Source organism: Clarias gariepinus, chromosome 26, assembly GCF_024256425.1.
Source record: "Clarias gariepinus isolate MV-2021 ecotype Netherlands chromosome 26, CGAR_prim_01v2, whole genome shotgun sequence".
In the NCBI taxonomy this organism is placed as follows: Eukaryota; Metazoa; Chordata; class Actinopteri; order Siluriformes; family Clariidae; genus Clarias; species Clarias gariepinus.
The window spans coordinates 13188202-13214741 of NC_071125.1; the positions used below are offsets into that span (position 1 = coordinate 13188202).

At 38.7% G+C, this 26540-nt stretch overlaps 1 protein-coding gene across 1 annotated transcript in view; it reads left to right on the plus strand.

Moving 5' to 3' along the window:
- The window catches only part of gli3 (GLI family zinc finger 3), a 216674-nt gene that overhangs the window by 91939 nt on the left and 98195 nt on the right, over nucleotides 1-26540 (plus strand). The window contains exon 3 of the mRNA XM_053487870.1: nucleotides 3291-3527. Within this exon, the coding sequence (XP_053343845.1) occupies nucleotides 3291-3527 (237 nt within the window). The remainder of the gene's footprint in view (nucleotides 1-3290; nucleotides 3528-26540) is intronic.

Here is a 26540-nt window from a genome sequence, read left to right on the forward strand (position 1 = left end):
TCAGTGAGTGTATCTGAAAGAAATACACTCTCAGTTGGCAGCTAGCTTTTAATTGAGTGTTTATTGTACTGCAATAGCTATGGTATCATAACTATATTTTTGGAGCAGTCACTGCAGGCTGGGGACCAGTGCTCTCTGAAGGCATAAGATAATAGAAATTGGGCAAGCTGCTTTAGGTTAACTGGCAAAAACAATATTAAAGTCGGAAATCAATAGCCCCATTTTCATGTATAAATAAATAGGCCAAGTATTAGTATAGTATTTTGTGCTTTTTTTTTGTCAATGATTGCATAATAATATTACTTTTTACATTAATTATGCCTGGAAGTTGTATGTGCTCTGCTTTTTTTTAATTATTTAAATAAAAATCATAACTCCTGTATGTCTAAAAATAGGCATTCACTTCTGGGATATGCTTTTAGAAAACTTTTAAAACATCCATTTAGAAATGTCTAGATGTGTGTTGTAGAGGGTAAGAATAGGCTGCTTTTTAAATTCCATTTTGAGAGTATTAGAGTTTAGGGGAGCAGGCCTATTAATCCAGCTTTAGCTGTGTAAGTGCCATTATTCTCGTAATAAGATCACTGAGTGTGCAATATAGGATTAAATACTTAAAACATAACTGACAATGGAATTACATATACAGTATACACTCACCATACACTTTATTAGTACCACCTGTAAAACTGCACTTTAATTCAATTATCTAATCAGCCAGTGATGTGACGGCAGTTATAGTTATTCTGATGCAGAGCTTTAATACTGTAAGCAAGTGAGGCTGTGGGGACACTAGGTCTGGAAGGCCAAAAGTAACAACACCAAGGGGAATACAGAGTAATTCCATGGTGTCATTTGAGAAATAATACATAAAATACTGCCACTACTGCTGCTGGTATTCAAGGGTTACACATCTCTTTTTGGTTTCACACAGACCTCACAGTTGTCTTGGGGAAACAAATACACTTTTGAGAGCTCTTTTAATTTTTTTCCCTTTGGAAAACAAGGACTGCAATAGCAGAAAACCACATCAGGTTCCACTCTTGTCAGTCATGAACAGACCTGAACAGACAGTTTCCTCTCTTATATTTATTCGCCCAGTTTCTTTGAGTCTATACCCATATTATTCCCAGATTCCTTACTTGTTCTGACTGCACTATTATGAAATTAAACTTTTTATATACTTAAAGAGGGCTGTAGGTGTATATTAGGGATGTAACCAACACAACTATATTATTTACATTTTATTTACACTACATTATTTTTATTATGTGTGGTGTCACACCTCCAGAATTTAGGGTTCAAATCCTGCCTTCTGGGTTTGCTCATGGCCCTGCAATGGACTGGAACCCCATCCATGGTGTATCCAGCCTTTGGTCTTGGATTCAGGGATGGGCTCCAGGTCTCCCAACACCCTGCGCAGGATAAGCAGTATAGAGAATAAATGAATGTTGCAATAGCACATACAGTATTCTATCAAATGATATCATGTGCCTTTTCTTCAAACTGTTAATTGTTGTGATCTTATTATGGATTCCATCATGCTCTTTTTTAAGTATGTGTTTTTTTGTGTGAAAACATAATATAAAAATCATTTGGTCATAATGGGTCAAAGTATTAATAAAATACAACCAGTGCCATGTTTGGTAAAAACCTAACAGCATTTCAACAGAAACACTTCATTCAGACTGTCAAGCATGGTGGTGATTGGGTGATATTTTGGGCATGTTTTGCAACCACAACCAGGGCACCTTGCTACAATCAGATAATTTTTATTATGTTTTTCCAAACACAAAAAAAAAATCATGGAATTAAAAGAAGAGGTACTAACTTTTAAACATTACTGCAATTTTTACTGGATAATATAATCTAAATTGTGTACTATTTATAATTCATAGTCAATAATTCAATAAACATGTGGATGTCTAGATACAGGTTGAGTAAAATATTTAATTATTTATTGAAAACCGGCTTATTCACTACTTAATGCTCTGGCACTAATATAAGAAATGCTGCAATATGTGTATTCTAAGGCCCTGAAGTACTAAGATCAGAAAATAATACATTTTTGTACTATAGCAACTAAAGGCGATGAGATGCACTGAAAGTGGTTTAAAGTAAGACATAAATCTATGTAAATGAGCTACTGTCAAGCCACACCCCACAGAGAACGGCAGTGCTTAGTGCTGAGCAACAAGTTGAGGGAGGGTAACTCGTAATGTGTGGTAAGAATAGGGGAAACATTTAATTTCTTTGCCTAAGCCCTGGGCAATACCCAAAAGGAAAAAGGACAAACAGCAAGGAATGTTTTTCCTCATGTTTTTATTTGCATTTGCACACTGGAAAGGTCTGAAAATGACTAAATAGTAAATTTTTACATAAAATGTCCCATTTAAACTAAGCAGTCAAAAGAAATGTTATTTAGCTCATAGACTATAAAAGACACAATCCTTTATAGTCAGGTATTACAAGTCCTAGTCTCTCCAAACTAAAGAAAAAAGTGGAGTGATGGAGAGAGGGAGCTTTTTGGGTGTTGATACTACCCATGAGGACACTTAATGGGCAGTTTGGAATGCAGGGAAAAATCTCAGCTGCTCCCTCAATGGTATTTTAAAAAGTGAGAAAGCTTAGAGTGAGTAAGCAAGAGAGAAAGAGATTGTAGGAAATTCTCATATCACTGCTGCTGGGATATTTGCCTGTTTTATTTCTCAGGCTAGAGAGAGAGAGAAAGACCAATTGTGCATATGGTGCAATATCTTAGTGCAGACACAATGTCCCAAAAAGAATGGATACACGTAATTATATGGCACATAGCTTACTAATTTAAACAAAAAATAAAAGCTCTGACTATAATATAAGTTTTGTCATTTGCTGGTTCTCCATTTTACTAGGAACAGCTGGACAATCACTTATTTATGGATGCAACTTCACCAAAATACATAAAAGTGTGCAGATATATAGACATTCAACTATAGTTAATTTCAAACATCACACCTGATAAAAACCTTTGTGACTTGGAATGGTTGTTGACATCAGGTAGGTTGGTTTAGGAATTTCTGAAAATGCTCCTGGGATTGCTGGGATCTCCTGGGACTTCTCCACAGCAGGTTTAAGAGGTGACAGTTAAACAATATTAATGTTATCAAGTACATAACATTAATGCTTGCAGATACTCCTGAACTCTTGATGGAAACCATGTGACTGGGACTAAAATCTTTCTTTTTCTTACATTACTCTGACCTTTTTTTTTAAATGTAAATAATACAATTCATTTTTTTTTTTACTCCTAATAGATAATGACAGCTCTAGTTCTCCCTATCAGCGAGAGAGGCACAGTGTGATTAGCGGACAGCCACCAGTTCCAGGCCAGAGCTCGAATGATGAGCCATCCACCTCCACAGATGAGCAAACTTTGCTAGTGAAGAAGGAGCTGCATACCTCCATGCCCTACCTTCCTGAACACACACTCCCTTACCGGGGTACACTGTTTGCAATGGAGCCCCGAAATGGCTACCTGGACCATCACTATAGTAAGTGACATGATAGTAGTGTAGAATTTAAGCATATGCTGTTAACACTATACTACAGTAATAATAACACTAAAGGTGACAGTATTATATCATAAAATACAATATCCCAAAATCTTTATAATGGTACAGTCATTGAAAATGTTTGGCATGGAGGTGATCAGACAGTCAAGCTGGTGGAGGCAGTGTGATGCTTTGGCAAGAGTGATGCTCTTTTTGGGAAGCCTTGGTTACTGGTAATCTTGTGGATGTCAGTTTGAGGAGAACCACCTACTTAAACATTGTTGCATATATATAATGTAATATTTTTTCTTATAGATAGTAAGTTATGCATATTTTTTTATTCATTTAAAATATTTTTTTCATTATTAGATTTGAATAAGGATAAAAAAATATTTTAGATTTTGCATTATGTAGACTTCGAATTGGGCCCAAACTGTCTCATTCTGACTCCTGACTCTTGAAAAACAAAACAAAACAGAAGCATCTTACCTGGACTAAAAAAGAAAAAGTTCTGGACCACTCAGTCATCCAAAGTTCTCTTTTAATATGAAACAAATTTTTGTTTTTAATTTGGAAATCAATGTCCCAGAGTCTGGAAAAAGAGTGGAGAAGCAGAGAATCCAAGTTTCTTGAAGTGAACTTTCCATGATTGGTGGATTGGTGATGATTTGGGGTGTTATGTTTTTTACATCCTTTGTCAGCACAGCTATCTACCAGGATATTTTCATGCTTTTGTCTGCTGACAAGCTTTATGGACATACTCTTTTCCTAACTGGTTTGCTGACCCATTATATTACTGTACTTGATTGGCCCGCCCAGCTCGTCTGACCTGGACCCCATAGAGAATCTGTAAGGTATAGTCAAAAGGGAGGATGATAAGAAACACATGCCCGATCAATACAGATGAGCTAAAGGCTGCTATAAAATCAACCTGGGCACATATTTTTTTAAGCATCTCAGAGTAGGAAATTGTTCCTAAGTGGGCAAAAATTCTATTGTAATTTTGATTCTACTATTAAGAGTAGGAATAAAAGCAATTTAGTAACATTCTTAAAATAGAAAAACCTTTCCTATCTTCACCAAAAAGTAGGAGAGCTTTGGCGGTGTCCTAACTGGTAAGGAGTAATAAAGAAATGGCATTCAGACAGAGATACGTGTGGGAAAGAGATTTTTAGGTATAGAAGATGAGTGAGTGAGTGATTAACACAGCATTCCACTGCTTTTTTATACTCCTCAGGGGTAAATGTGGCAAACTGACAGGTGGCATTGATGGTTTAAAAAATTGCTGGACACATCTTCTGTCCAGTTCACATAGCTAGTCCTACTCCTCATAAGTAAGTGTAGGAAGCTTCATGAATAACTTTCATGTACTCTGAGCTGCGAATACATTTGGTCCTAAACGAACTTCAAGCACGAATCCTAGGAGTGATTCTGAGATGCTTAGTAAATACTGGGCCTGGTCTCCAGTATTACCTCAGCAGTGCCAAAGCTGATCGCCTTCATGCCTTGCCACATTAATGCAGGAATTCGTGCTAAAGGAGTGTAATTTATTGACTATTAAGTGCACACACACACACACACACACACACACACACACACACACACACAGGTCATAATGTTGTAGGCCAAACTAACATAATAAAGATGGATTGTTTTTAATACTTGGATAAAAAAAATACTTTAACTGAAGTGACTGAAGTGACTGCCTGAAGTTTGTGACCCATGAACATGACCAAGTGTTAAGTTTCCTCCCTCAACATGCTTTGTAAGACCTTTACTGTAGCTGACTTCAGCTGCTGCTTGTTTGTGAGTCTTTCTGCCTTCAGTCTTGTCTTCAGTAAGTGACAAGCATGCTGATGCAGCAGTTGACTGACATAGTGAGTGAAGAATATCCTGTTTCTTTGCCTTGGGTAGCTTTCACTGTATGTTTTGGGTCATTCTCAATTTGCTATGAAGCAGTGTTTTTGCAGCATTTGGTTGAATTTGAGCAGTAAACATAGCCGTATACAGCAGCTATTTTGATCAACTGTCAAGTCATCAAAAAACACAAGTGACCCAGTTCTGTTGGCGGCCATAAATGCTTATGCCATAACACTGCCTTTACCAGGTTTGACAGATAATGTGGTATGGATCATGAGCTGTTCCTTTCTTTCTCTATACTTTTGTCTTCCCATTGTTCTGGTACAAGTTAAGCTTGATTTCGTCAGTCCAAAGAATCTGGCAAAGATTTCTGGCAAAGTCGAATCTGGCTTTTTGGATTGCTCCTTGTCTTTGTTCCAAAATGCATGGCCCTGACTCTTTCTCTCTCTCTGTCACACACACACGCACGCACGCAGTACTGTGCAAAAGTCCTACACACCGTATTACCTTTAGTACAAATTTTGTTATATCATGTCTGTATTATGTACAAAATAATTTCCAAACAGAAATTAAAAGTTAATAAATAAATAACATTACAGAAAAAATATTTACTTGTCTGTAAAGAAAGCAATATATTACATGACAGATGAGTTTACAGATGGACACAAAAAACCTAATGTAGGCTTTTGGGTTTTGCAAGAGAATAGAAAGGAGCAAGTGTGGCAAAGTTACCAAAAGAACACATTCTCCAGCATGCTCAGTAAAACCTAAAATCTGTTTTACTCATTGTACTGTGCAAAAATCTTTGGCACATACAAAAATTGCCATAAGCAAATATGACTTACAAACATACAAACGTTTCTACATTAAGGAAACTTCTAAAAAGAGCACTGAAGAGTAATAAAATATACACAGTCAATATTTGGTGTGAAAACTATTAGCTTGAAATAATAAACAGTAATGTTAGATGGTCCTATTTGTGTTAGATTGTGCTATTTGTGCAGTTTTATAAGTGAAACAGTTGGAAGGTGTTACTGAGCATGCTGAAGAATATGCTGAAGAGTTCTTCTGGTAACTTTGTCAAACTTGCTCATTTCTATTTTCATGCAAAACACAAGATCCTATGTTAGTTTATTTACCCCCCCCCCCCATCCCATCTGAAAACTGGTGTGTTATTTTATATAGTTATAATATATAATATATTGTGGCGTAGGAGGGGCGGCGGCTGTTGACCGTCATGCCTTGCGGGGGTTCTCTATGTGCTCACCCTGTTGGGAAAGGTTGTTTGGGCTGGGGGCTTCGGCCATGTTTGTGTGTGGGGTGTGTGTGACCTGTTGAATGTGCTCCGGTTTCTGCTAAGGCTAAATTGGATGTGGTTCTTGTGTGAATGTGCTGCTCATGCTACACATGCTGTGTGCAAAATAAAGTACTCCCAGCCATTGCATTGCTGGCTTTTCGGAATTCAAGCACGACAAGCAGAAAAAGCTAGCTCGTCTGGTTAGCGGCACCAGCTTCCCTTTCTGAGGCACTGCCCGAGGCCGAGTGAGCTAAACCCATAATGGCAGAACATCATGGCGAAAGAGCCGAGCGACCACCCGCAGCTCAGGGGCGCTCGGTCTTCAAATTTAGCACCGTTACTGGAAGCTACGTGAAGGTATGGGCGTGTCGCACAGTCCGAGTCAAAATAGGTGAGCGGATGCACTCTCATGAATTCTTTGTGGGAGACATCGAGCAGGATTGAATTTTGGGGCTGGACATTTTAGAGAGATGGTGTGCGTGCTGAATCTAACTGACGAAACTCTGCGTGGTAACTTTGGGTTAGCCAGGTTGCTAATGCCCAAACCACAGCCGCACGTGTTGGTAGCACACACCCGGGGGGGCGGAACTACTGGTAGCAGACAGAGCGGTAAACCTACATGCTAACGCCGGCGCTTTATCCCGACGGCCTGGCAGCAAAGCCCGTGGTCCGTACTGCGAGTGATTTGAACGCCGTTGGGACGTAGAACCCTCGTCTCCGAACATTCTCCCCGTGCAGTCCTCCAGGCTCTCTGGCGGTGATCAGCTGTCCGAGCCGGCGTGCACCTGAGTTACTGCATCATCTAGAGCGTCACCCATAGTTGCTTCGCCTGTGTCACAGCTGGACCGTGATCAGCTCATTGCCGAGCAGGAGAAGGATCCGGTTCTGCATAGGTTGCTAGATTTGGTTAAAGCGGGCGTGAGACCGTATTACACCGCAGTTGCTCATTTAGGGCGAGAGGTAAAAGCTCTTCGCTCCCAGTTCATTTACCTAGCGTTGCACGAAGGGTTACTCTACCGCCGCTGGGAACGGCCACGCAGCGCGGGCGAATGCTTTCAGCTGCTGGTACCAAGGGCTTTGCAGGTATGTGTACTCGGTTTCATGCATGGACATTCCGGTTCTGGACACTGCGGGGTGAATAAAACTCTGCGGTGTTTGCGCGCTCGTTTCTCCTGCCCGAGCTCATAACGACAGTAAACTCTTTGTCCACCGATGCGACCTCTGTACGGCAAAGAAGGGCCCCACCCAGCACTTGCGGGCACCGCTGCAGGACTTTAAGGTGGGGGCACCTATGGAGTGTATGGTCAAATGCGAAACGTCGAACTCTGCGGAGGCCGGACCGCCTCAGGACAATGTTTGCGCTCCTCCCTCCTCCACAAAAGGACCCCAGCGTTCACAGAGCCAGCGCCAACCGCCTTCACGCCTCCACGCCTCCACGACTGAGAAGAGTCATGGTGACCAGGGACGGTCACAGCTCGAGTGGGGGCAGTGTGGCTTAGGCGGGGCGGCGGCTGTCGACCGTCATGCCTTGCGGGGGTTCTCTATGTGCTCACACTGTTGGGAAAGGTTGTTTGGGCTGGGGGCTTCGGCCATGTTTGTGTGTGGGGTGTGTGTGACCTGTTGAATGTGCTCTGGTTTATGCTAAGGCTAAATTGGATGTGGTTCTCGTGTTAATAAGCTCATATGTGGTTCTCGTGTTAATATAGCTCATGCTATACACATGCTGTGTGCAAAATAAAGTACTCCCAGCCATTGCATTGGGCAGCAATTAAGCTCACTCGTCTCTCCAACATCCTTTCCGGCAGTAAAACGCTACAATATAATAAACAAAAAACAGTATACAGTACAGTATGTAATATATTTGATATACTTATTAACCTCCGAATTAACTTCAAAATCAAAGATTCCAACAGCATTAAAAATAGAAGTATTCCATAATAAATACAGTAAGTCTACTTCAGGCCACTGAAGTCAGTCAATCAGGTAGGAAGTTCATGAGACTCACAGCCTCTGGTAAGAAGCTGGCTTTTAGCCTTGATGTTCTGGCTTTGATACTTTGAGACCATTTGCCTGTTGATGAAGATGTTTTCAGTAAATGGAAAACTACTGTGTGTGATTTTTTTTAAGCAGACTTTCTACCCTCTGCAGTGCCTTCCTGTCAGCAGCAGAGCAATTCCTGCACCATTTTGTAATAGAGGAAGCAAGGATGCTCTCTACCACGCATGTGTAGAATGCTGAGACCAACACACTTCAATCTCCGGTTGCTATTGATGGGCTTTCGTTATAATGTAGGTTGTGTTGATAAACCATGGTTACAGTAGAATCTTGGATTACGAGCATAATTCGTTCCGGAAGCGGGCTTGTATTCCAAAACACTCGTAAACCAAATAAAATTTTCCCATAAGAAATAAAGGAAACTCTTAATTACTGTACAGCCCACCCAAAAAATACATAAAAATAATTAACACAAAATATTAAGTAAAAATAAAACAAATTAACCCGCACTTTACCTTTCAAAAAAAGGAAAAATAAATCCCGACAGATAGGTGTTTCCGTTTTGTGCGCAGATGCTGTGTGTGTGTGTGTGTGTGTAAATATGAGGCGCCGTATAGCCATGCACTTATGCACACACATATGAAACACTTGCATACACATATATGAAATAGTCACACATACATATATACTACTTACTGCTCAAACAACTACATATGAAATGTGTGAACATACACACAAACTCTCCGTGCACACACACCTATGAAATGCGCGCACATACACACACAAACTCTCCGTGCACACACACCTATGAAATGCGCGCACACATAAAGACACACCTAGGCGACGCGTACAAAACTGTAGCGCTGTAGGGAACAAGTGAACAATGAATCTTCAGTTTAGCGGAAAAGGGAATAATTAATTTTCAAGTCATTACGTATCGCTGGAGTGTGAAAAAATTGAACTTGAAAACTAATATATATATTTATTATAATTATTATCGAGGACAATATCATATAAATAGGACACAATAATTTACATTTTAATTCAATTATATAGGCTAGTAATCTGTAAAAAATAAATAAATCAATAAATACATCTCTGCACATCATGTAACTTAATTGAATAATTTATTCATAAGTTATAAAAGTTTCAATATGTTATATATTTTTTAATGGTATCAGTTTTTGTTTCAATAAATATTCTATATTTAATGTCCGTAGCGTGAAATTTCCACAGCAGCAGCGACTGGTATCCGAGGTGCTTGTGTTACCATGGTAACGCAAGGAGGAAGTTACGTTGCATGGTGTTCTGAATAATGGAATTTTGTAGAGTAAAGTTCCCTTAACAGACATTTCCTGTGTAGGAAGTAGGGTGTAGGGCATAGGGTGTAGAAATTTCAATGTCTATGAATTTCATTCTTCCTGATTAGTAGTAGTGTTTCTTAAATAGACCGTTAATGGACAGTTTAGAAGATAACGAGTGATTTATTTATCTACACAAAAGTGTAATGAAATGACGTCCGGTTACACTGAAATTACTTCCGTTTACACCGAGAATCTCATAGGTGTATGTGCGTGCATCTCATAGGTGTGTGTGCGCGGAGAGTTTGTGTGTATATGTGCGTGCATCTCATAGGTGTGTGTGGACGGAGAGTTTGTGTGTATGTGCGCACATCTCATATGTAGTTGTTTGAGCAGTAAGTAGTATATATGTATGTATGACTGTTTCATATATGTGTATGTGTTTCATGTGTGTGTGCATGAGTGAAGTTTGATTTAAGTCCTATACGACGCCTCATATGTAAATCTAAAGTAAGCTCTCCTTTCCCCCTTCTCGTCTTACGCAATTACCCTTCCGACACACTAATGGAATCACTGCTGTAAATAAAAATAAAACAAATTACCCTTCACTTTACCTTTGAAAAGAATTGTGACAAAGCGACAGCAGGCAAAGCGCACGCTAAGCCTTGAGCAGAGAGAGAAAATGGATTTTTAACCTCTCTAGTGAGACTTGCTTTTGCTTTACACGTGCGCTGTACACACACACACACACACACACACATACAGACACAAAATAAAATATGTTTTATGCGCACACACATGGTCACAGGGTTATGGTAAACAGTACACGCGTATACAGATTTTGATTATGCCAGTAAGAGACGCACACTAAGACCCAGCAGGGGAGACGGTTACCCACAATTGCAGCGCAAAAAAAAGAAAAGCAAGTCGTTCAGTTGTGACACTCGCCATCAAAACAATAAATGATACTCGGTACTCATAAACCAAGACTTGTCAAAATTTATTAAAAATCTTTGCTCGTCTTGCGGAACACTCGCAAACCGCATTATTTGCAATCCGAGGTTTCACTGTATTTAAAACCGGAGACTTTTTCTGCAGCTGCTTCGCTGAAAAAAAGAGGAGGAGCAGTGGGACCTTTACTCCTAAAGTCCACAATCATCCCATTCGTCTTCCCCAAACTGATGCAGAGATTATTTGCTCTGCACCAATCCTCTGGTTTTTACATTTAGGCATTTGGCAGACGCTCTTATCCAGAGCGACTTACATTTTTTATCTTATTACACATCTGAGCAGTTGAGGGTTAAGGGCCTTGCTCAAGGGCCCAACAGTGGCAACTTGGTGGTTGTGGAGTTTGAACCTGGGATTTTCCGAACCGTAGTCCAATGCCTTAACCACTGAGCTACCCCTGGCCTACCCCTGAGCTACCCCTGGTTTTTCACCTCTAGTCTGTACGTTGACTCATTATTGTGGATTGATCCTACTACAGTCATGCCATCTGGAAACTTTATGATCTAACTGCTCAGGAATCTTGCTAAACAGTCATACGTTAGTAGCATGTACAGCAGGGAGCTCAGGACACATCCCTGGGGTTGCCAGTGCTGAAGGTGATGGCAGGAGAGTGAACTGTGGATTTTACTAGACTGTGGCCCATTTATCGGAAAATTCAGTATTAAGTTACAAGTTGAATTGATGGTTTCAATCCAAGCAGGAGCAATCTACTTACTAAAGTCTATCATGTGATTCTAATAAAGGTAAGAGAGTGAAGGATTAAAGATGTCAGTCAGTACTCCAGTGAGAATTTCGATAAGCATTCTGTGATAGAACATTACAGTAGAACACAACCTAGCTGCAGGTCAAACAGTAAACATTACAAATTTGTTAGTTGTGCTTTTTGTGACAAAAATTTGGACAAAAAAAGCACGGTGGTGTAGTGGTTAGCACTGTCACCTTGCACCCCCAGGGTCCGGGTTCGATTCCCGCCAGGCTCGATTCCTGTCTCTGTGTGCATGGAGTTTGCATGTTCTCCCCGTGCTTGGTGGGTTTCCTCCGGGTATTCCGGTTTTCTCCCACAGTTCAAAGACATGCAGAATAGAATAGGTGTTTTCAAAATTGCACAAATGAGTGTGTGAGTAAGTGTATGTGTGTGTGCCCTGCAATGGATTGGCACGCTGTCCAGGGTGTATCCCGCCTTGTGCCCTAAGCCTCTTGGGATAGGCTCCAGACCCCCCGTGACTCTAAATACAGGAGAAAGTGGTATAGATGATGAGTGAGTGAGTAAAAGAAGATAACCAATAAAAAAACATAACATGCTTATCCAATTTTACTATCACAAAGACAGTTCAACTTAGCTATTTTCAATCAAGCTATTGTTTTTGAACATACTCCATGTCACTTCAGCACAATAAACAGACGGTGTAGAACTAGAGCAAAGTGCCATGGTTAACTTAAGATAAGAGCATTATAATTATTTAAAGGAGAAAATCTTTTTTAAAAGTATAATTTGCTTAAAATATTATTTTAAAGGTTGATGTTAACATTATAAAGGTTATCAATTAATTATTTAAAAAATAAAAAATAAGAAAAAGGTAAAAAAAAAAAAAAAAAAAGGCATTACAAACTAAATTTGGGAACATCATGACAAATTTCAAGCCTAATGAAGCAAAGGGACGTGCATTATGATTGTGCGATATTATAACATGTAAACCCTTAATAGGTAAACCAAGATGTTTTTGAAGAAAATATATAGAGTAAATATCATCATTGGATATGGAATATACATTCCTGACAAACCTGACATCCAAGAAGGAATAAGAAATTAAAAGCCACTTATCTCATCAAGGCACAGACAAAACAACAGATCAATAACTGCATGTCATCTTTATTGACCTAATTTTACAAGCATCTAATATAGATTATGTGGCTGCTGCTGTGCAAATAGACTGTACTTGATTATCAGTCTTTTTAAATGAAAGATAATCAAACAATAAGATGAGAAAGCAGAGTTACCAGCAAAAGCTCAGATCAAAAGGAAAGGTGAAAAAAGTGGCACGTATAACTGCCTATTAGTAAAAAGATGTAGTAGGGGCATCAGCAAAGAAAACACCTACTTCTACCAAAGTGTGGGGATCATTGTTTATCCAGCATGCTCTCAATATCAACTATGTTACACCTCATTTGTTACATGTAACATATCACATATATTTCATCAGTGAATAGTAGCAAGAGTTATTTTTTTATTATATATATATATTTTAAGTGCAAGATTTAATCAGTAGTAATGGCATCTAGTTTGTCCATAACATAAGTGAGAAACTGAGTAGTAAAAACATCCTTTTCCTTAAAAAAAGCTAATATTTAAGCTAGCACATAGAGAGAAGAGTGATGCAGAGCTCGTGCATCCTTGAAAATAGTCTGACTTTATGAAATCTATCAGCCTTTTTAAATATAAAGTATGGGGTTGATGTCTGACCTGTTTTTGCTTGTGTGTCTGATCTGTGCCATTTCTGATGAGGTTTAAAGGGTATTCAATTGAGTGAATAAGTTATTGCCTGTCACATCAACCCTATACTTCTGTTTAATTTGAAGCTTATAGTTAAATTGTCATAACAATAAGTCCTCATTCAAACAATGTGACTACTTCCTTACTTGTTTTTAAAACCACCAGTTGTACACACAACTCTACTTAAAAGGTTATTACATGAGGCTTTGTGATGAATTGTAAGGATGTTAATGATATATGATCATATTTTGCAGTTCAATTAATGGCTGTAACTTTTTTTCTGGGTGTGATATGGTGGGGATAATCATCAGTTTTACTGATATACTATGTGCAACAAAGAGCGCAACAATCCCTTTCTATGGTTATTTTTTGCTTGAAGAGTAACTCTATTTCCTAATTGTCATTATAGGCTGGGAGAACGCATGCAATTCCAGCACAACCTCATCAGCACTCCGATCAAAGCAATGTAGAAAATGTTGCCATGAGCCTCTCTTTTAGTCTTTATTCCTCTTTCCTTCTTTGTTTCTTTTGTCTCCTTTGATCTTTTCTCAGATTTTTTAAGAAAGTGTTAGTGTTTAAAAGAAAAGACAAAGCAAAAAAAAATGAGATGATGTGTACTTATGCCTTTTAAAGGAGTAATGTGGCCAACCTTTGTCTGTCAGTTACCCACTGACTTGGATTTATTGTAATGGGTTGTTTATTAGGTTAAACTGGTCTAAAGCTGGCCAAATAATACACGGTGCTTAATGAGTCTTTCTCTTTTTGTTCAAACTTTCACTCCATCTTCCAGTTCATTAACTGTGTCTGTGTCCCTCTTTAGTCAGTTTATTAGCTTTTTTTGTGCTCCACTGGTACTGATCTGACTTGTATGAACGTGGGAAGGTTAATCTACAACTGGACCAATCAGAGTTCTTACGACATCACTGACTAATAGCAGGCCGTCCAACTCAGCAAAGCTGCCACCTTTCATAAAGCCTGGTGTAAAGGTGATATGTAAGCAGGTTTGTAGGATAACAATGCACGTTGGAAAAGAAATTAAAAGAGAAAGCTGCAGAAAGCTGCAGGATAGAGAGAAGTGGGGAAAGAGTAAGAAAAGGGGGAGTGGAAGGCGGAGTGAGTGAATGTAGGGGGAAAATTCCATTTGGGTAAACTGTAGAGGGAAGTCAAATGTCAAGCTCCAGGAGGCACAGAGGTCAGTGTTTGCATGGAAAAATCTAAAAAAAAAAAAAAAAATTGAGAAGGAGAATGAGAAGTCAAAGGGGCACCTCTGAAATAGCTTTTTTTTCCCCCATAGAGGACCTCAGCAGCACTACAGTGAAATGGATAGAATGAGGAAGCATGAGCGCAAAGAATTTCAAATAGTTAATTAACAGTTTAATACAACTGTAACAACTAATATCGCTATCAGTATATTAACATCAAAGGGCATCGGCAAGTATCATATTTCCCCCTTTTTTCATTTATTTAATTTATTTATGTAAGTGTGTATGTACAGTACATATGTATGTACAGTGGTGTGAAAAACTATTTGCCCCCTTCCTGATTTCTTATTCTTTTGCATGTTTGTCACACAAAATGTTTCTGATCATCAAACACATTTAACTATTAGTCAAAGATAACACAAGTAAACACAAAATGCAGTTTTTAAAGGATGGTTTTTATTATTTAGGGAGAAAAAAAATCCAAACCTACATGGCCCTGTGTGAAAAAGTAATTGCCCCCTGAACCTAATAACTGGTTGGGCCACCCTTAGCAGCAATAACTGCAATCAAGTGTTTGCGATAACTTGCAAGGAGTCTTTTACAGCAATTTGGAGGAATTTTGGCCCACTCATCTTTGCAGAATTGTTGTAATTCAGCTTTATTTGAGGGTTTTCTAGCATGAACCGCCTTTTTAAGGTCATGCCACAACATCTCAATAGGATTCAGGTCAGGACATTGACTAGGCCACTCCAAAGTCTTCATTTTGTTTTTCTTCAGCCATTCAGAGGTGGATTTGCTGGTGTGTTTTGGGTCATTGTCCTGCTGCAGCACCCAAGATCGCTTCAGCTTGAGTTGACGAACAGATGGCCGGACATTCTCCTTCAGGATTTTTTGGTAGACAGTAGAATTCATGGTTCCATCTATCACAGCAAGCCTTCCAGGTCCTGAAGCAGCAAAACAACCCCAGACCATCACACTACCACCACCATATTTTACTGTTGGTATGATGTTCTTTTTCTGAAATGCTGTGTTACTTTTACGCCAGATGTAACGGGACACGCACCTTCCAAAAAGTTCAACTTTTGTCTCGTCGGTCCACAAGGTATTTTCCCAAAAGTCTTGGCAATCATTGAGATGTTTTTTAGCAAAATTGAGACGAGCCTTAATGTTCTTTTTGCTTAAAAGTGGTTTGCGCCTTGGAAATCGCCTTGCAGGCCGTTTTTGCCCAGTCTCTTTCTTATGGTGGAGTCGTGAACACTGACCTTAATTGAGGCAAGTGAGGCCTGCAGTTCTTTAGATGTTGTCCTGGGGTCTTTTGTGGCCTCTCGGATGAGTTGTCTCTGCGCTCTTGGGGTAATTTTGGTCAGCCGGCCACTCCTGGGAAGGTTCACCACTGTTCCATGTTTTTGCCATTTGTGGATAATGGCTCTCACTGTGGTTCGCTGGAGTCCCAAAGCTTTAGAAATGGCTTTATAACCTTTACCAGACTGATAGATCTCAATTACTTTTGTTCTCATTTGTTCCTGAATTTCTTTAAATCTTGGCATGATGTCTAGCTTTTGAGGTGCTTTTGGTCTACTTCTCTGTGTCAGGTAGCTCCTATTTAAGTGATTTCTTGATTGAAACAGGTGTGGCAGTAATCAGGCCTGGGGGTGACTACAGAAATTGAACTCAGATGTGATAAACCACAGTTAAGTTATTTTTTTAACAAGGGGGGCAATCACTTTTTCACACAGGGCCATGTAGATTTGGAGTTTTTTTTCTCCCTTAATAACGTAAACCTTCATTTAAAAACTGCATTTTGTGTTCAATTATGTTATCTTTGACTAATAGTTAACGGTTTTTGATGAGCAGAAACATTTAAGTGTGACAAACATGCAAAAGAATAAGAAATCAGGAAGGGGGCAAATAGTTTTTCACACCACTGTATGTATGTATGTATGTATGTATGTATGTATGTATGTATGTATCTGTGTATTTAACATAATATCAACTGATTAGCTAGACCGTCAAGCTAAACGTCATCTGAAAAAAATTTCAACTCAAACGTCGTTTGGAAAACTAGTCCCGTCCGAATAGGGCTATAGTCAACAAACATGGACTTTCCTCCTGTAGACATTAAGGAATCTGTTTCTCTATAGTATCAAAATTTTTTGCACATCTTTTACTCAGTGTAAATCTGTCAGATTGTACATTTATCCCAGGTGTATGTGACCTTGGGTAAAAAGAAATAAATAAAATGAATTATTATTATTAGTATTATTATTAGTATTATTATTAGTATTATTATTATTTCTATTATTCATTTTGTGTGATAGAGAGCAGATTGTAGTTTTGTTTTGTTTTTTTTGCTGTGTAGGCAGTACTAGAAGGTGCTAAGCACCAAGGCATGTGTGAAATGGCTCTAATGCACCTGACTGAGCCTTGACCCAACTGCCCACACAACTGTCTATCATGCAACCAACAGCACTCTTGTCTGAGAACAAAGCATAAGATCCATGAACAGGAAAGAATAAACAATGGTAATGTTGAAACAGTTGAAACTGAAAGGGTCTTAAACCTTTTTTCATAGTCCCTTCCTGCTCCCCCCCACCCCCCATTCATAACTTACTGTTTCCTGACCTTTTCATTTATGTTTGTTTTGCATCTTATAAAGCATCCCTCAGGCAAGAAATGTACAGGATAGATAACATTTGTGTACATAAGCAGAATCTCCATTCAACTTTTTTTTCCCCACAAAAATTCATGGAGTAAAATTTGCATAAGGCCATAGGACTCAATGGGGCATTAATGAAAAGAAAGAGAATGAGATATGTAAATTGGGATTAGTTTCTTTGCTGAGGAGATCTCCTAATCTCCTTCTCCCCTAGCGATTATTTTTAAGCACAAATAATCAAATGTCTGGCTTTTGTATGAATCTTGAAGCAGCAAGGGAAGTTTCAGTGAATGAGAAAAACATGGTTGCGCTAGATAAATGTGATATATCTCACTAATGCTAAGCTTTATAACTACAGTGAAACCTCGGATTGCGAGTAACGCGGTTTGTGAGTGTTCCGCAAGACGAGCAAAGATTTTTAATACATTTTTACTTGAAAAACGAACAAGTCTTGGTTTACGAATACCGAGTATTATGTATCACACATGCGCTTCTTGTTTTGACGCCGCGCGTCATGTGATCACAACTGAGCCAACGGTTTTTCTCTATCTTGTGCTGCAGAATTGTGGGTAATCATCTTCCCTGCTGGGTCATCCGTGCGCTTGTGGGCTGTTTACTATAACACTGTGACCACTTGTCTGCGGGTAAAACGTTTATTTTATTTTGTGTCTTTATGTGTGTGTACAGCGCGCGTGTAAAGCAAAAGCAAGTCTCATTAGAGAGGGTAAAAATCCATTTTCTCTCTCTGCTCAAGGCTCAACCTGCTCTTTGTGTCTGTGTGCGCACGCATCACACATACACATATGCACAGACCAAGCGTCATTAGTAACATTTCTTGTTTATTTTCCAGATAAAATAGTGTATCCGTTGTGTGCACGCATATGTGTGAGAAAAGAGTGAAAGGAGGGTAACTGTGTAAGATGAGAGGGGGGGGGGTTCCTTATTTTAGCTTCATACACACACACACACATACACAGCACCTGTGCGCACAACGTAAACACTTATCTGTCGGGATTTATTTTTACATTTTTTTAAAGTGCAGTATAAATTGTTTTATTTTTGCTTAATATTTTGTGTTAATTATTTGTATGTATTTTTATTTTTGGGCTCTGGAACGAATAATTTGAATTTCCATTATTGCCTATGGAAAGATTACATTTTTTTTACGAGTGTTATTAGGAGCCTGCTTATGGGGCGAATTATGCTTGTAATCCAAGGTTCCACTGTACTTCAACAAAGTATGACTAATAGAGCTATTCATGTCACTCACTTGACTGGCTGTCAAGAAAGATTTTCAAATCCTTCATCTTCTGGCTGTGTGAAATCTTCTCCTGATCACATCCACAATTTTGGGCACCATATCTGGGCATATTCTTTATGTCATTGCCCTTGGTAGAGCATGAAGGCAGGGCCGGAGGTCAGGGGATGGACTCTGCTGTGTTGACAGGATGGATGTCGCTGGTTGACTGGACTTAATGTATGAGTTTGGAATTCATATCAACTGGTAGGTTCTGTGACTAATCTCTACTTGAAAATTGTTCCAATTGAAAAGTGCTGAATCTTCTTTACAAACACAAAATGTCCACTTTGTGACTACTGCTAAAATAACTAAATATTCATCTATGATTGATTAGAAAACAGTTAATTGTTTAATTACTTAATTATAAACCACAAAACAAGCTTAAAGTAAACTTAAAATAAACTGTAAACTGACTGATGTGTCAGTTTACCACATTATCAGCTTCAATAAAATGTTCATAATAAAAAAGAAGAAAGATTTAATATATTTTTAAGTGTGCATTCTAGCCATGTATTCCTTTTTCCTGGAACAGACTCTACTGCGAACCTGACTGGGACAAAGCAGTTACTGATAGTGTGAGACCAGCCACGCTGTTAAAGAATCAGTTGTAATTCCGAAGATGTTAATTACTTTTCTGAAATAGCAGCTCAATCAGAAATTCAAGCTACAGAGTTTGTGTGCATTATAAATTATGGTTTCTTACACAGAACGCTGCAAACCCGACATGCCACATAAATACAAAAATTATAATTATTGAAATGGTAAAGTTTTTGTTTAAGGAAGGAGTCTCCAGTGTCAACATCCTGTGACAGTCAGAGGTAAAGCTATTACTAATTTTCCAATGAAGCAAAGTGATTGTTATTTTGCTTCTTTTTTTTTTTTTAAGAAGCAAGACGTATTACAAGCTGTTAGAAAGCATTTGGTGCATGGATTCTTTAAGTCACAATGAAGCATATATGGGTTGTAAAAGACAAAGCTCTCCCGAGTTGTATGTCATGTCTTGTGTAACGACTATGGTAATTAAAATTAGTTACTCTACTAATTTTCTACCACTATGTTTGAGTTACTGATAAAATCTGACTTCTTTTGCAAGTCTTTTGCAAACTTCTGTAGCTTGTCCTACACTTTTTGAAACCAGTACTCAACTAAGAATGTCAATTTAATCAAAAGGAAAAAACACAAATCCTTTTTAAATATGCCTAAAAAAAGTATCTTTCTCTAAAGGAAAAACAACATATTCTGTACCGTACATAGCAGTCCAAATAATTTAAATCATGGTAATAAGTCCACTACCCTAAGGTGTATAGGCATTGGATAAATCCATTATGTTTCTGCTTATCCTCTTCCAAGTGACCTCTCAACACTCTGTTACTAATCACAGCTGGTGTTGTGGAGAGAGCATATTATTCAATTTGGTCCTCTGTGTGTTTGTTTCCATGAATTGAGCATTTTGTCTCTGGTGGAAAGGTTCATATCTTTGTCCTTGCAATCCTCACTCATGTCTTTGCCAAACCCAGTTATGTTCCTGGTGGGAGAGGATATGAGAGAAAACATTAATTAAAATATTTCCTCTTTTTACCTACGGTCTGGGCTTCATAACAAGAGGTACATCCCTGGCCCATGTACTTAGCACAAAAGAAAAGACCACTGGAGACCCACAGTGAGAAAGACAAAAAGAAAGGCAGGGAGGGTATGTTTGGGGGGGTGTAACAAAGCAGAAAATGAAGAGAGACATAAAAGAGAAGAAGGAGCTGAAGGAGGTCAGACCCATCACATGCTTAGTGCTGCCTTCAAAGATCGCTGGGACAGGTGGCAGCTCCAGACAATCTCACTCCGCAGAGCAGCAGCCTCTCAGGAGGAGATAAGGGATCCCTTCGTCCACCCCCTTCCCCAGCCATGCTGTGTCTCCTTTGTCTCTCCTGCTCAGTGCTGTGCTGTACTGACTCCTTTGAAGTATGTGGAGTGAGAGCTTGGCTGATGTTGAGACTCATGCAAGAGTTCAATGTTCTGAGCTCTCTGAGGTGTCTACCGCTCTCTGCTCTCATTAAGGCAGTGGGACTGGATTAATCAGCTTTAAGCTACACGCACATGAATGCATGAGAACACACAACACACACACACACACACACACACACACACACACACACACCTTCTGAGCACACATTAACTCATAATCCACAAACATAGACACCTGTCTGTGCAAAGTACACATGGGCCCAAGAGGAAATTTTTTTCTCTCTTTTGTGTGGCACAGATTGAAGTGGTTGCTATCTGTTGCTTCGTTGTTCACTACCCCATTCATAATTGGTTTAGCACTTGTTTCCCCCTCCAGAAGCCTCAGTTTGCTGATTGTTCCCAGCTATGTCTGCTTGTAAGCATTCCATGTTTAGGAATTTGTTTGGTGGGACAGTGGATATTGATAATTTGTGCTTGGTTGTGAGAAGAAAAAATGAAGATGTGTGAAAGAGGGAATAGTAAAAACAAAAAAGAAAGAAACCTCCAGATTACTGTCACACATAAATTGCTAAACCACACTATGATACTTTTATTGCTTGCAATCAGTTTTGGTAGGTGTACTAATGACATTATTCGTAAATGAAGACATAAAACTGATTGATCTTCTGATCTGATTGATCAGAAGACTTTTAGCTGCAGTAAAACATTTGATTAAACACTTGTTCCAAGTGATTTTAAAAAGTTTGGAACATTAAAGGAGTCCCTGGGTGGCCAGTGTTAGAAACATGAAGCCAGCCGTCTGATCATGGCTCCAGCATACAGCTTGGATTATAAGCATAATTCGTTCGAGGAGCCGGCTTGTATTTCAAAACACTCATAAACCAAATCGAATCTTCCCATAAGAAATAATGGAAACTCAAAGTATTTGTAAAAAATACATAAAAATAATTAACACAAAATATAAAGTAAAAATAAAACAAATTAACCAGCACTTTACCTTAAAAAAAAAAAAAGAAAAAATAAATCCCGTCAGATAAGTGTTTCTGTTTGTGCGTGCAGGCGCTGTATGTGTTTGTGTGTGTGTGTGTATGTGCGTGTGTGTGTAAAGCTAAAGTAAGGAGGCCATGCCCCTCTTCCCCTTCCCCCACGGTGTCCAATGACGGCGCGCACACAGACACAAAGAGCAGGCTGATACAGAGAGAGAATTTAACCTTTCTAATGAGACTTGCTTTTGCTTTACACGCGCGCTGTACACACACGCATACAGACACAAAATAAAATATATTTTACACACACACATGTGGTCACAGTGTTATAGTAAACAGTACACGCGTGCACAGATGTTGATTATACCAGTAAGAGACTCTCACTGAGACCCATCAGGGAAGATGATTACCCACAATTCCGCAGCGCAAGAGAGAGAAAAAATGTTGGCTCAGTTGTGATAACGTGACGCTTGGCGTCAAAACAAGAACCGCATGCGTGATACATGATACTCGGTACTCGTAAACCAAGACTTGTTTATTTTCCAAGTCAAAATGTATTAAAAATCTTTGCTCGTCTTGCGGAACGCTCGCAAAGTATTTGCATATTAGTGAAATAAGTGCATTAGTGTAACAGAGGATTATATTGAGAAATAAAGGTAGTCTTTACCCTCATAACTGTCTTCTGTTATTTGGGACAATTAAAAGTCCTAGTTTGTCATGAATGCTTATTGTATTCACACAACAAATTTGCTGCACCTGCCTGATGCTATCATGTCAATATGGACCAAAATGTTTTAGGCTGTTTTAACGCCTTAATGAATCTATGCCATGAATCTATGCCATAAGTCCCATATTAACTTAAACACATCTCCTCTTATACTGAACTTTCAGCCTCCTAACACACAGTATGACTGAACTTCCAGCCTCCTAACACAAAGCTATCCGTTATCACTTGTGATGCTCCGATTGATTGGCCACCGATCATGAACGGCTGATATTGGCTAAAAATAGCTTGATCGGCGAACCCCAAAAGCGCCGATCAAAAAAGCCAATAACTTGACGGAAACTACTTGCGCAACAAGTTATATTAAAGATTCCCATTCCCCTGTCAGTCTGTGATCGGTGGTGATCGGCAATCGGCAGATCATGATCTTGGTGATCGGTAATCGGCCCCAAAAATGCTGATCGGAGCATCTCTAGTTATCACCCAAATGAGGATGGGTTCCCTGTTGAGTCTGGTTCCTCCTAGGATCCACAGGTTTCTTCCTATTGCCATCTCAGGGAGGTTTTGCTTGCCACCGTCACCGTCGCCCTTGGCTTACTCATCAGGGACAATCTGATCATTTTGATTCATACACAATCCCATTTTATACAAGCTTACATAATTCTTATGATTGTGTTAAGCTGCTTTGCGACAATGACAATTGTTAAAAGTGCTATACAAATAAAATTTTATTAAATTGAAAGCAAAAGGGGATCCAGCCCAGTACTTGCAACGTGTAACTAATGAAGTGCCAGTAAAATAATTCAAATAATTTAATTTAATTTATTTTATTTTTAATTCAAATTTTAATTGTTGCAAAGCAGCTTAACACAATAAAAAGAAAAATATGGCTATTTGTATGAAATATGAAAAAATGTCCAAATCAAATCAGAATGATGAGCAAACTGAGGGCGACAGTGGCAAGGAAAAGCTGTCTTAGATGGCAATAAGAAGAAATCTTGAGAGGAACCTTGAGTCTCAACAGGGAACCCATCTTCATTTGGGTGATAACAGATAGCAGGGATGGTTTTGCAGACAAGCTGTGTGTGCAAACACAGAAGTGTTTAGAGTATAAGAGTGCCGATAAAAAGTTTTTAGAGACAATCAAGTTTTTCATATTTTTAATTCAAGTAAGCTTTGATTCTCAATTAAACCATACAGTTCACACAGTGAAACGAAACATTGTTCCTCCAGGACCAATGTGCTATATAAAACATAAACATAAAACATAAACATTAATTAACCACAATAATTAACAAAACTAGCCAAGATACCTAATTAGCTAACTATCTAAAACAACAAATTAATATCATAAATTAACAAAAACTAGCTAAGACACCTAATTAGCTAACTATCTAAAACAACAAATTAATATCATAAATTAACAAAAACTAGCTAAGAACTATTCGAAAAGATTGAAAAAAACTACACTACACAAAAAAGTGCATTATTTTAGAAGTTCTTCGATTCTTATTGGCAGAATCATTCAAGCTCATCCAGGTTGGTGGCCCAGCCATTTTCAGGTCTCTCCAGAAATTCTCTTTTTCAGATTTCAGGGTTCAGGTTCAGACTGTGTCCCACTCATGCGTTTTCTTGGTGGTATGCTTAGAGTCGTTGTCTTGTTAAAATGTAACCCCCCCCTATTTTGACTAAGTCCCCCAGTCCCATTAACAAAAAAAAAAAAAAAAAAGATTCCTACCACAATGAGGAATTGTGTCCAAATATTTTAATCTTTGTGTCATCAGATCAGAGAATTTTGTTTTTTTTTCGAGTTTGGTCTAAGGGTCTTTTAGGTGCTTTTTTTTTTTTTTTTTTTTTGCCAAACTCCCGGCATGCTGTCATGTGCCTTTTAGTGAGGAATGGTTTCTGTTTGGCTACTCTACCATAGAGGCTTGTTTGGTTGGGTGTTGCAGTAATGTTAGTCCTTCTGTAAGGTACTCCCATCTTCACAAGGGATCCCTGGACCTCATTTATAGTAAGTAACCCTGTGTTCTTGGTTACCAAGGCCCTTCATCCCCAATTACTCAGTTTGGCTAGAAAGCCAGATCTGGGAAGACTGCTGGTTGTTCCAAATCTCTTCTATTTGAGAATGATTTAGGGTACTCTTGGGCACTTTTAATGCTGCTGAAATGTTCTTGTATCCTTCCTAAGATCTGTGTCTTGACACATTCCTGTTTTATAGGTGTACAGATTATTCTTTTAACCTCATCTCTGGTCCCTGATAATTGCTTGGACTCACAGCTGTTCCATCGTTGGTATTAGATTTTCTTCTGTTTGGTTCTTTATATGCTGCTAATAGTCTGAATACATTGAGTTAAGATGAAACCTTTTAAACCTGATTTTTTTAACAGTTTAAATGGTACTTAAGAAAAAAAACAATACCTCCCTACCTTTGTTTACATTTATTATAATATAATGTTCCTAGTTTCATTTAAATTATATTAGGTTTAAAATGTTTTCCTCAAAGTGTATAAGTAGCACACCCAATACCATTATTATCAGCACTGTTTTTATGTTTACTTTAACCAGCAGTACCTTCCTTTGCAGCTAATGAATTCAAAAGAGCAGTCACAGAAATTATTTTGTAATAAAACATATGCAAACTATATATTTAAAATATAATGCATCCGAATCCACAATTACCTTAAAATTTAGTTTTATTAAGCCCTGAGGTATAAACAATGTTCACAGTGATGCCTAAATCTCATCTAAAAAAAAAAAAAACACCACAATGTATTACTCACTCACTCTATACCGCTTTATGGTGTATTTAGGGTCGCGGGGACCTGGAGCCTATTCCAAGAGACCTAGGGCACGAGGCAAGGTACACCCTGGACAGGGTGGAAATTCATTGCAGGGTACAGACACATACATACACTCACATACTCATCCACACACTATGGGCAATTTGTGAACACCAATTAGCCTAACCTGCATATCTTTGGACTGTGGGAAGAAACTGGAGTACCCGGTGGAAACCCACCAAGCACGGGCAGAACATGCAAACTCCATGCACACAGGGGCAGGAATCGAGCCTGGCCGGGAATCAACCCCGGACCCTGGAGGTGCAGGGCGACAGTGCTAACCACTACACCACCCTGCTGCAATATCACAATATCTTATTAAATAAAATTTAAAAATTAAATAGGTAAAAGGTAAAAGTGATGGTGGAGAGACTAAAAGAAGGAGAAAACAAGGAAAATGGGCATGAGTGAAAAATTAACTGAGACAGAGTGAGACAGATGACTTGGGCTAGGTAAGGGTCTTAATTTGCCCTGAGGTGTTGACCCCTGTCTGCTTTGCTGACCTGGCTGTAATTACACTGATTGCTTTGATACTGAGTCACACCTCTCTCTCTCTCTCTAAATCAATATATACTGCCTGACCAAAAAAGTCTCACACTTTACTATTTTGATGGCCTAAGTATAGCTTCAATTACTGCATGTATTTGCTGTGGCATTGTTTTGAAAAACTTGTGCAGTGTTACAACATTTATTTTTGGCTAAGCATGCATTAATTTGGCCTGAGATCTTATATTGACGGGCGAGTCAAACTTCTACATAAATTCTTCTCTTCATTTTATTGCCACATAGCTTTTCTAAGTCTACACCAGGTGATAACACTGCCGTCAGAAGCTTGTACAGTGGCCACAATGGTTGTATTGCTTTATGTGCTTAATTTTCTACCCTGGTGCCCCATAACTTGTAATACAGCAGGCTAAAACTACAAAATCCTTATGCCTCCTTTATGCATCAAAATATTGATTTTTTTTCCCCCTAATTAGCTTCACTAACGTGATTTTCTTATGGCCACACAAGTGTTTAATCCCAATCCTGTCAGTTCTTGTCTTACTCCTTGTGGAAATGCTATTACGTTTATTTTAAAACATGGTTATAGTTTCCACTGTATTTTTCTATAATCAAATTTCATCAAGCATGTAAGTAATCTCTGATCAGGCTTATGAATGTTTTTATTCTATTTTTAAACCATGTTTAAAAGGGTATAAAGGTTTTTTTGATGATTCACCACTATCCTTCAAATCCAAGTAATTTGAGCAACCGTCTTCTGACATGGTTGTTAAAAAAGGATAAACTGCTTGAAGTGAGAGACAAGTGTAGGTTTATGTACAGTAACAGCTGGAGCCTGGATTCTGAGCAAATGGTGTTTACAAGTGTTTACAGTCACTGCTGCCTAGAAT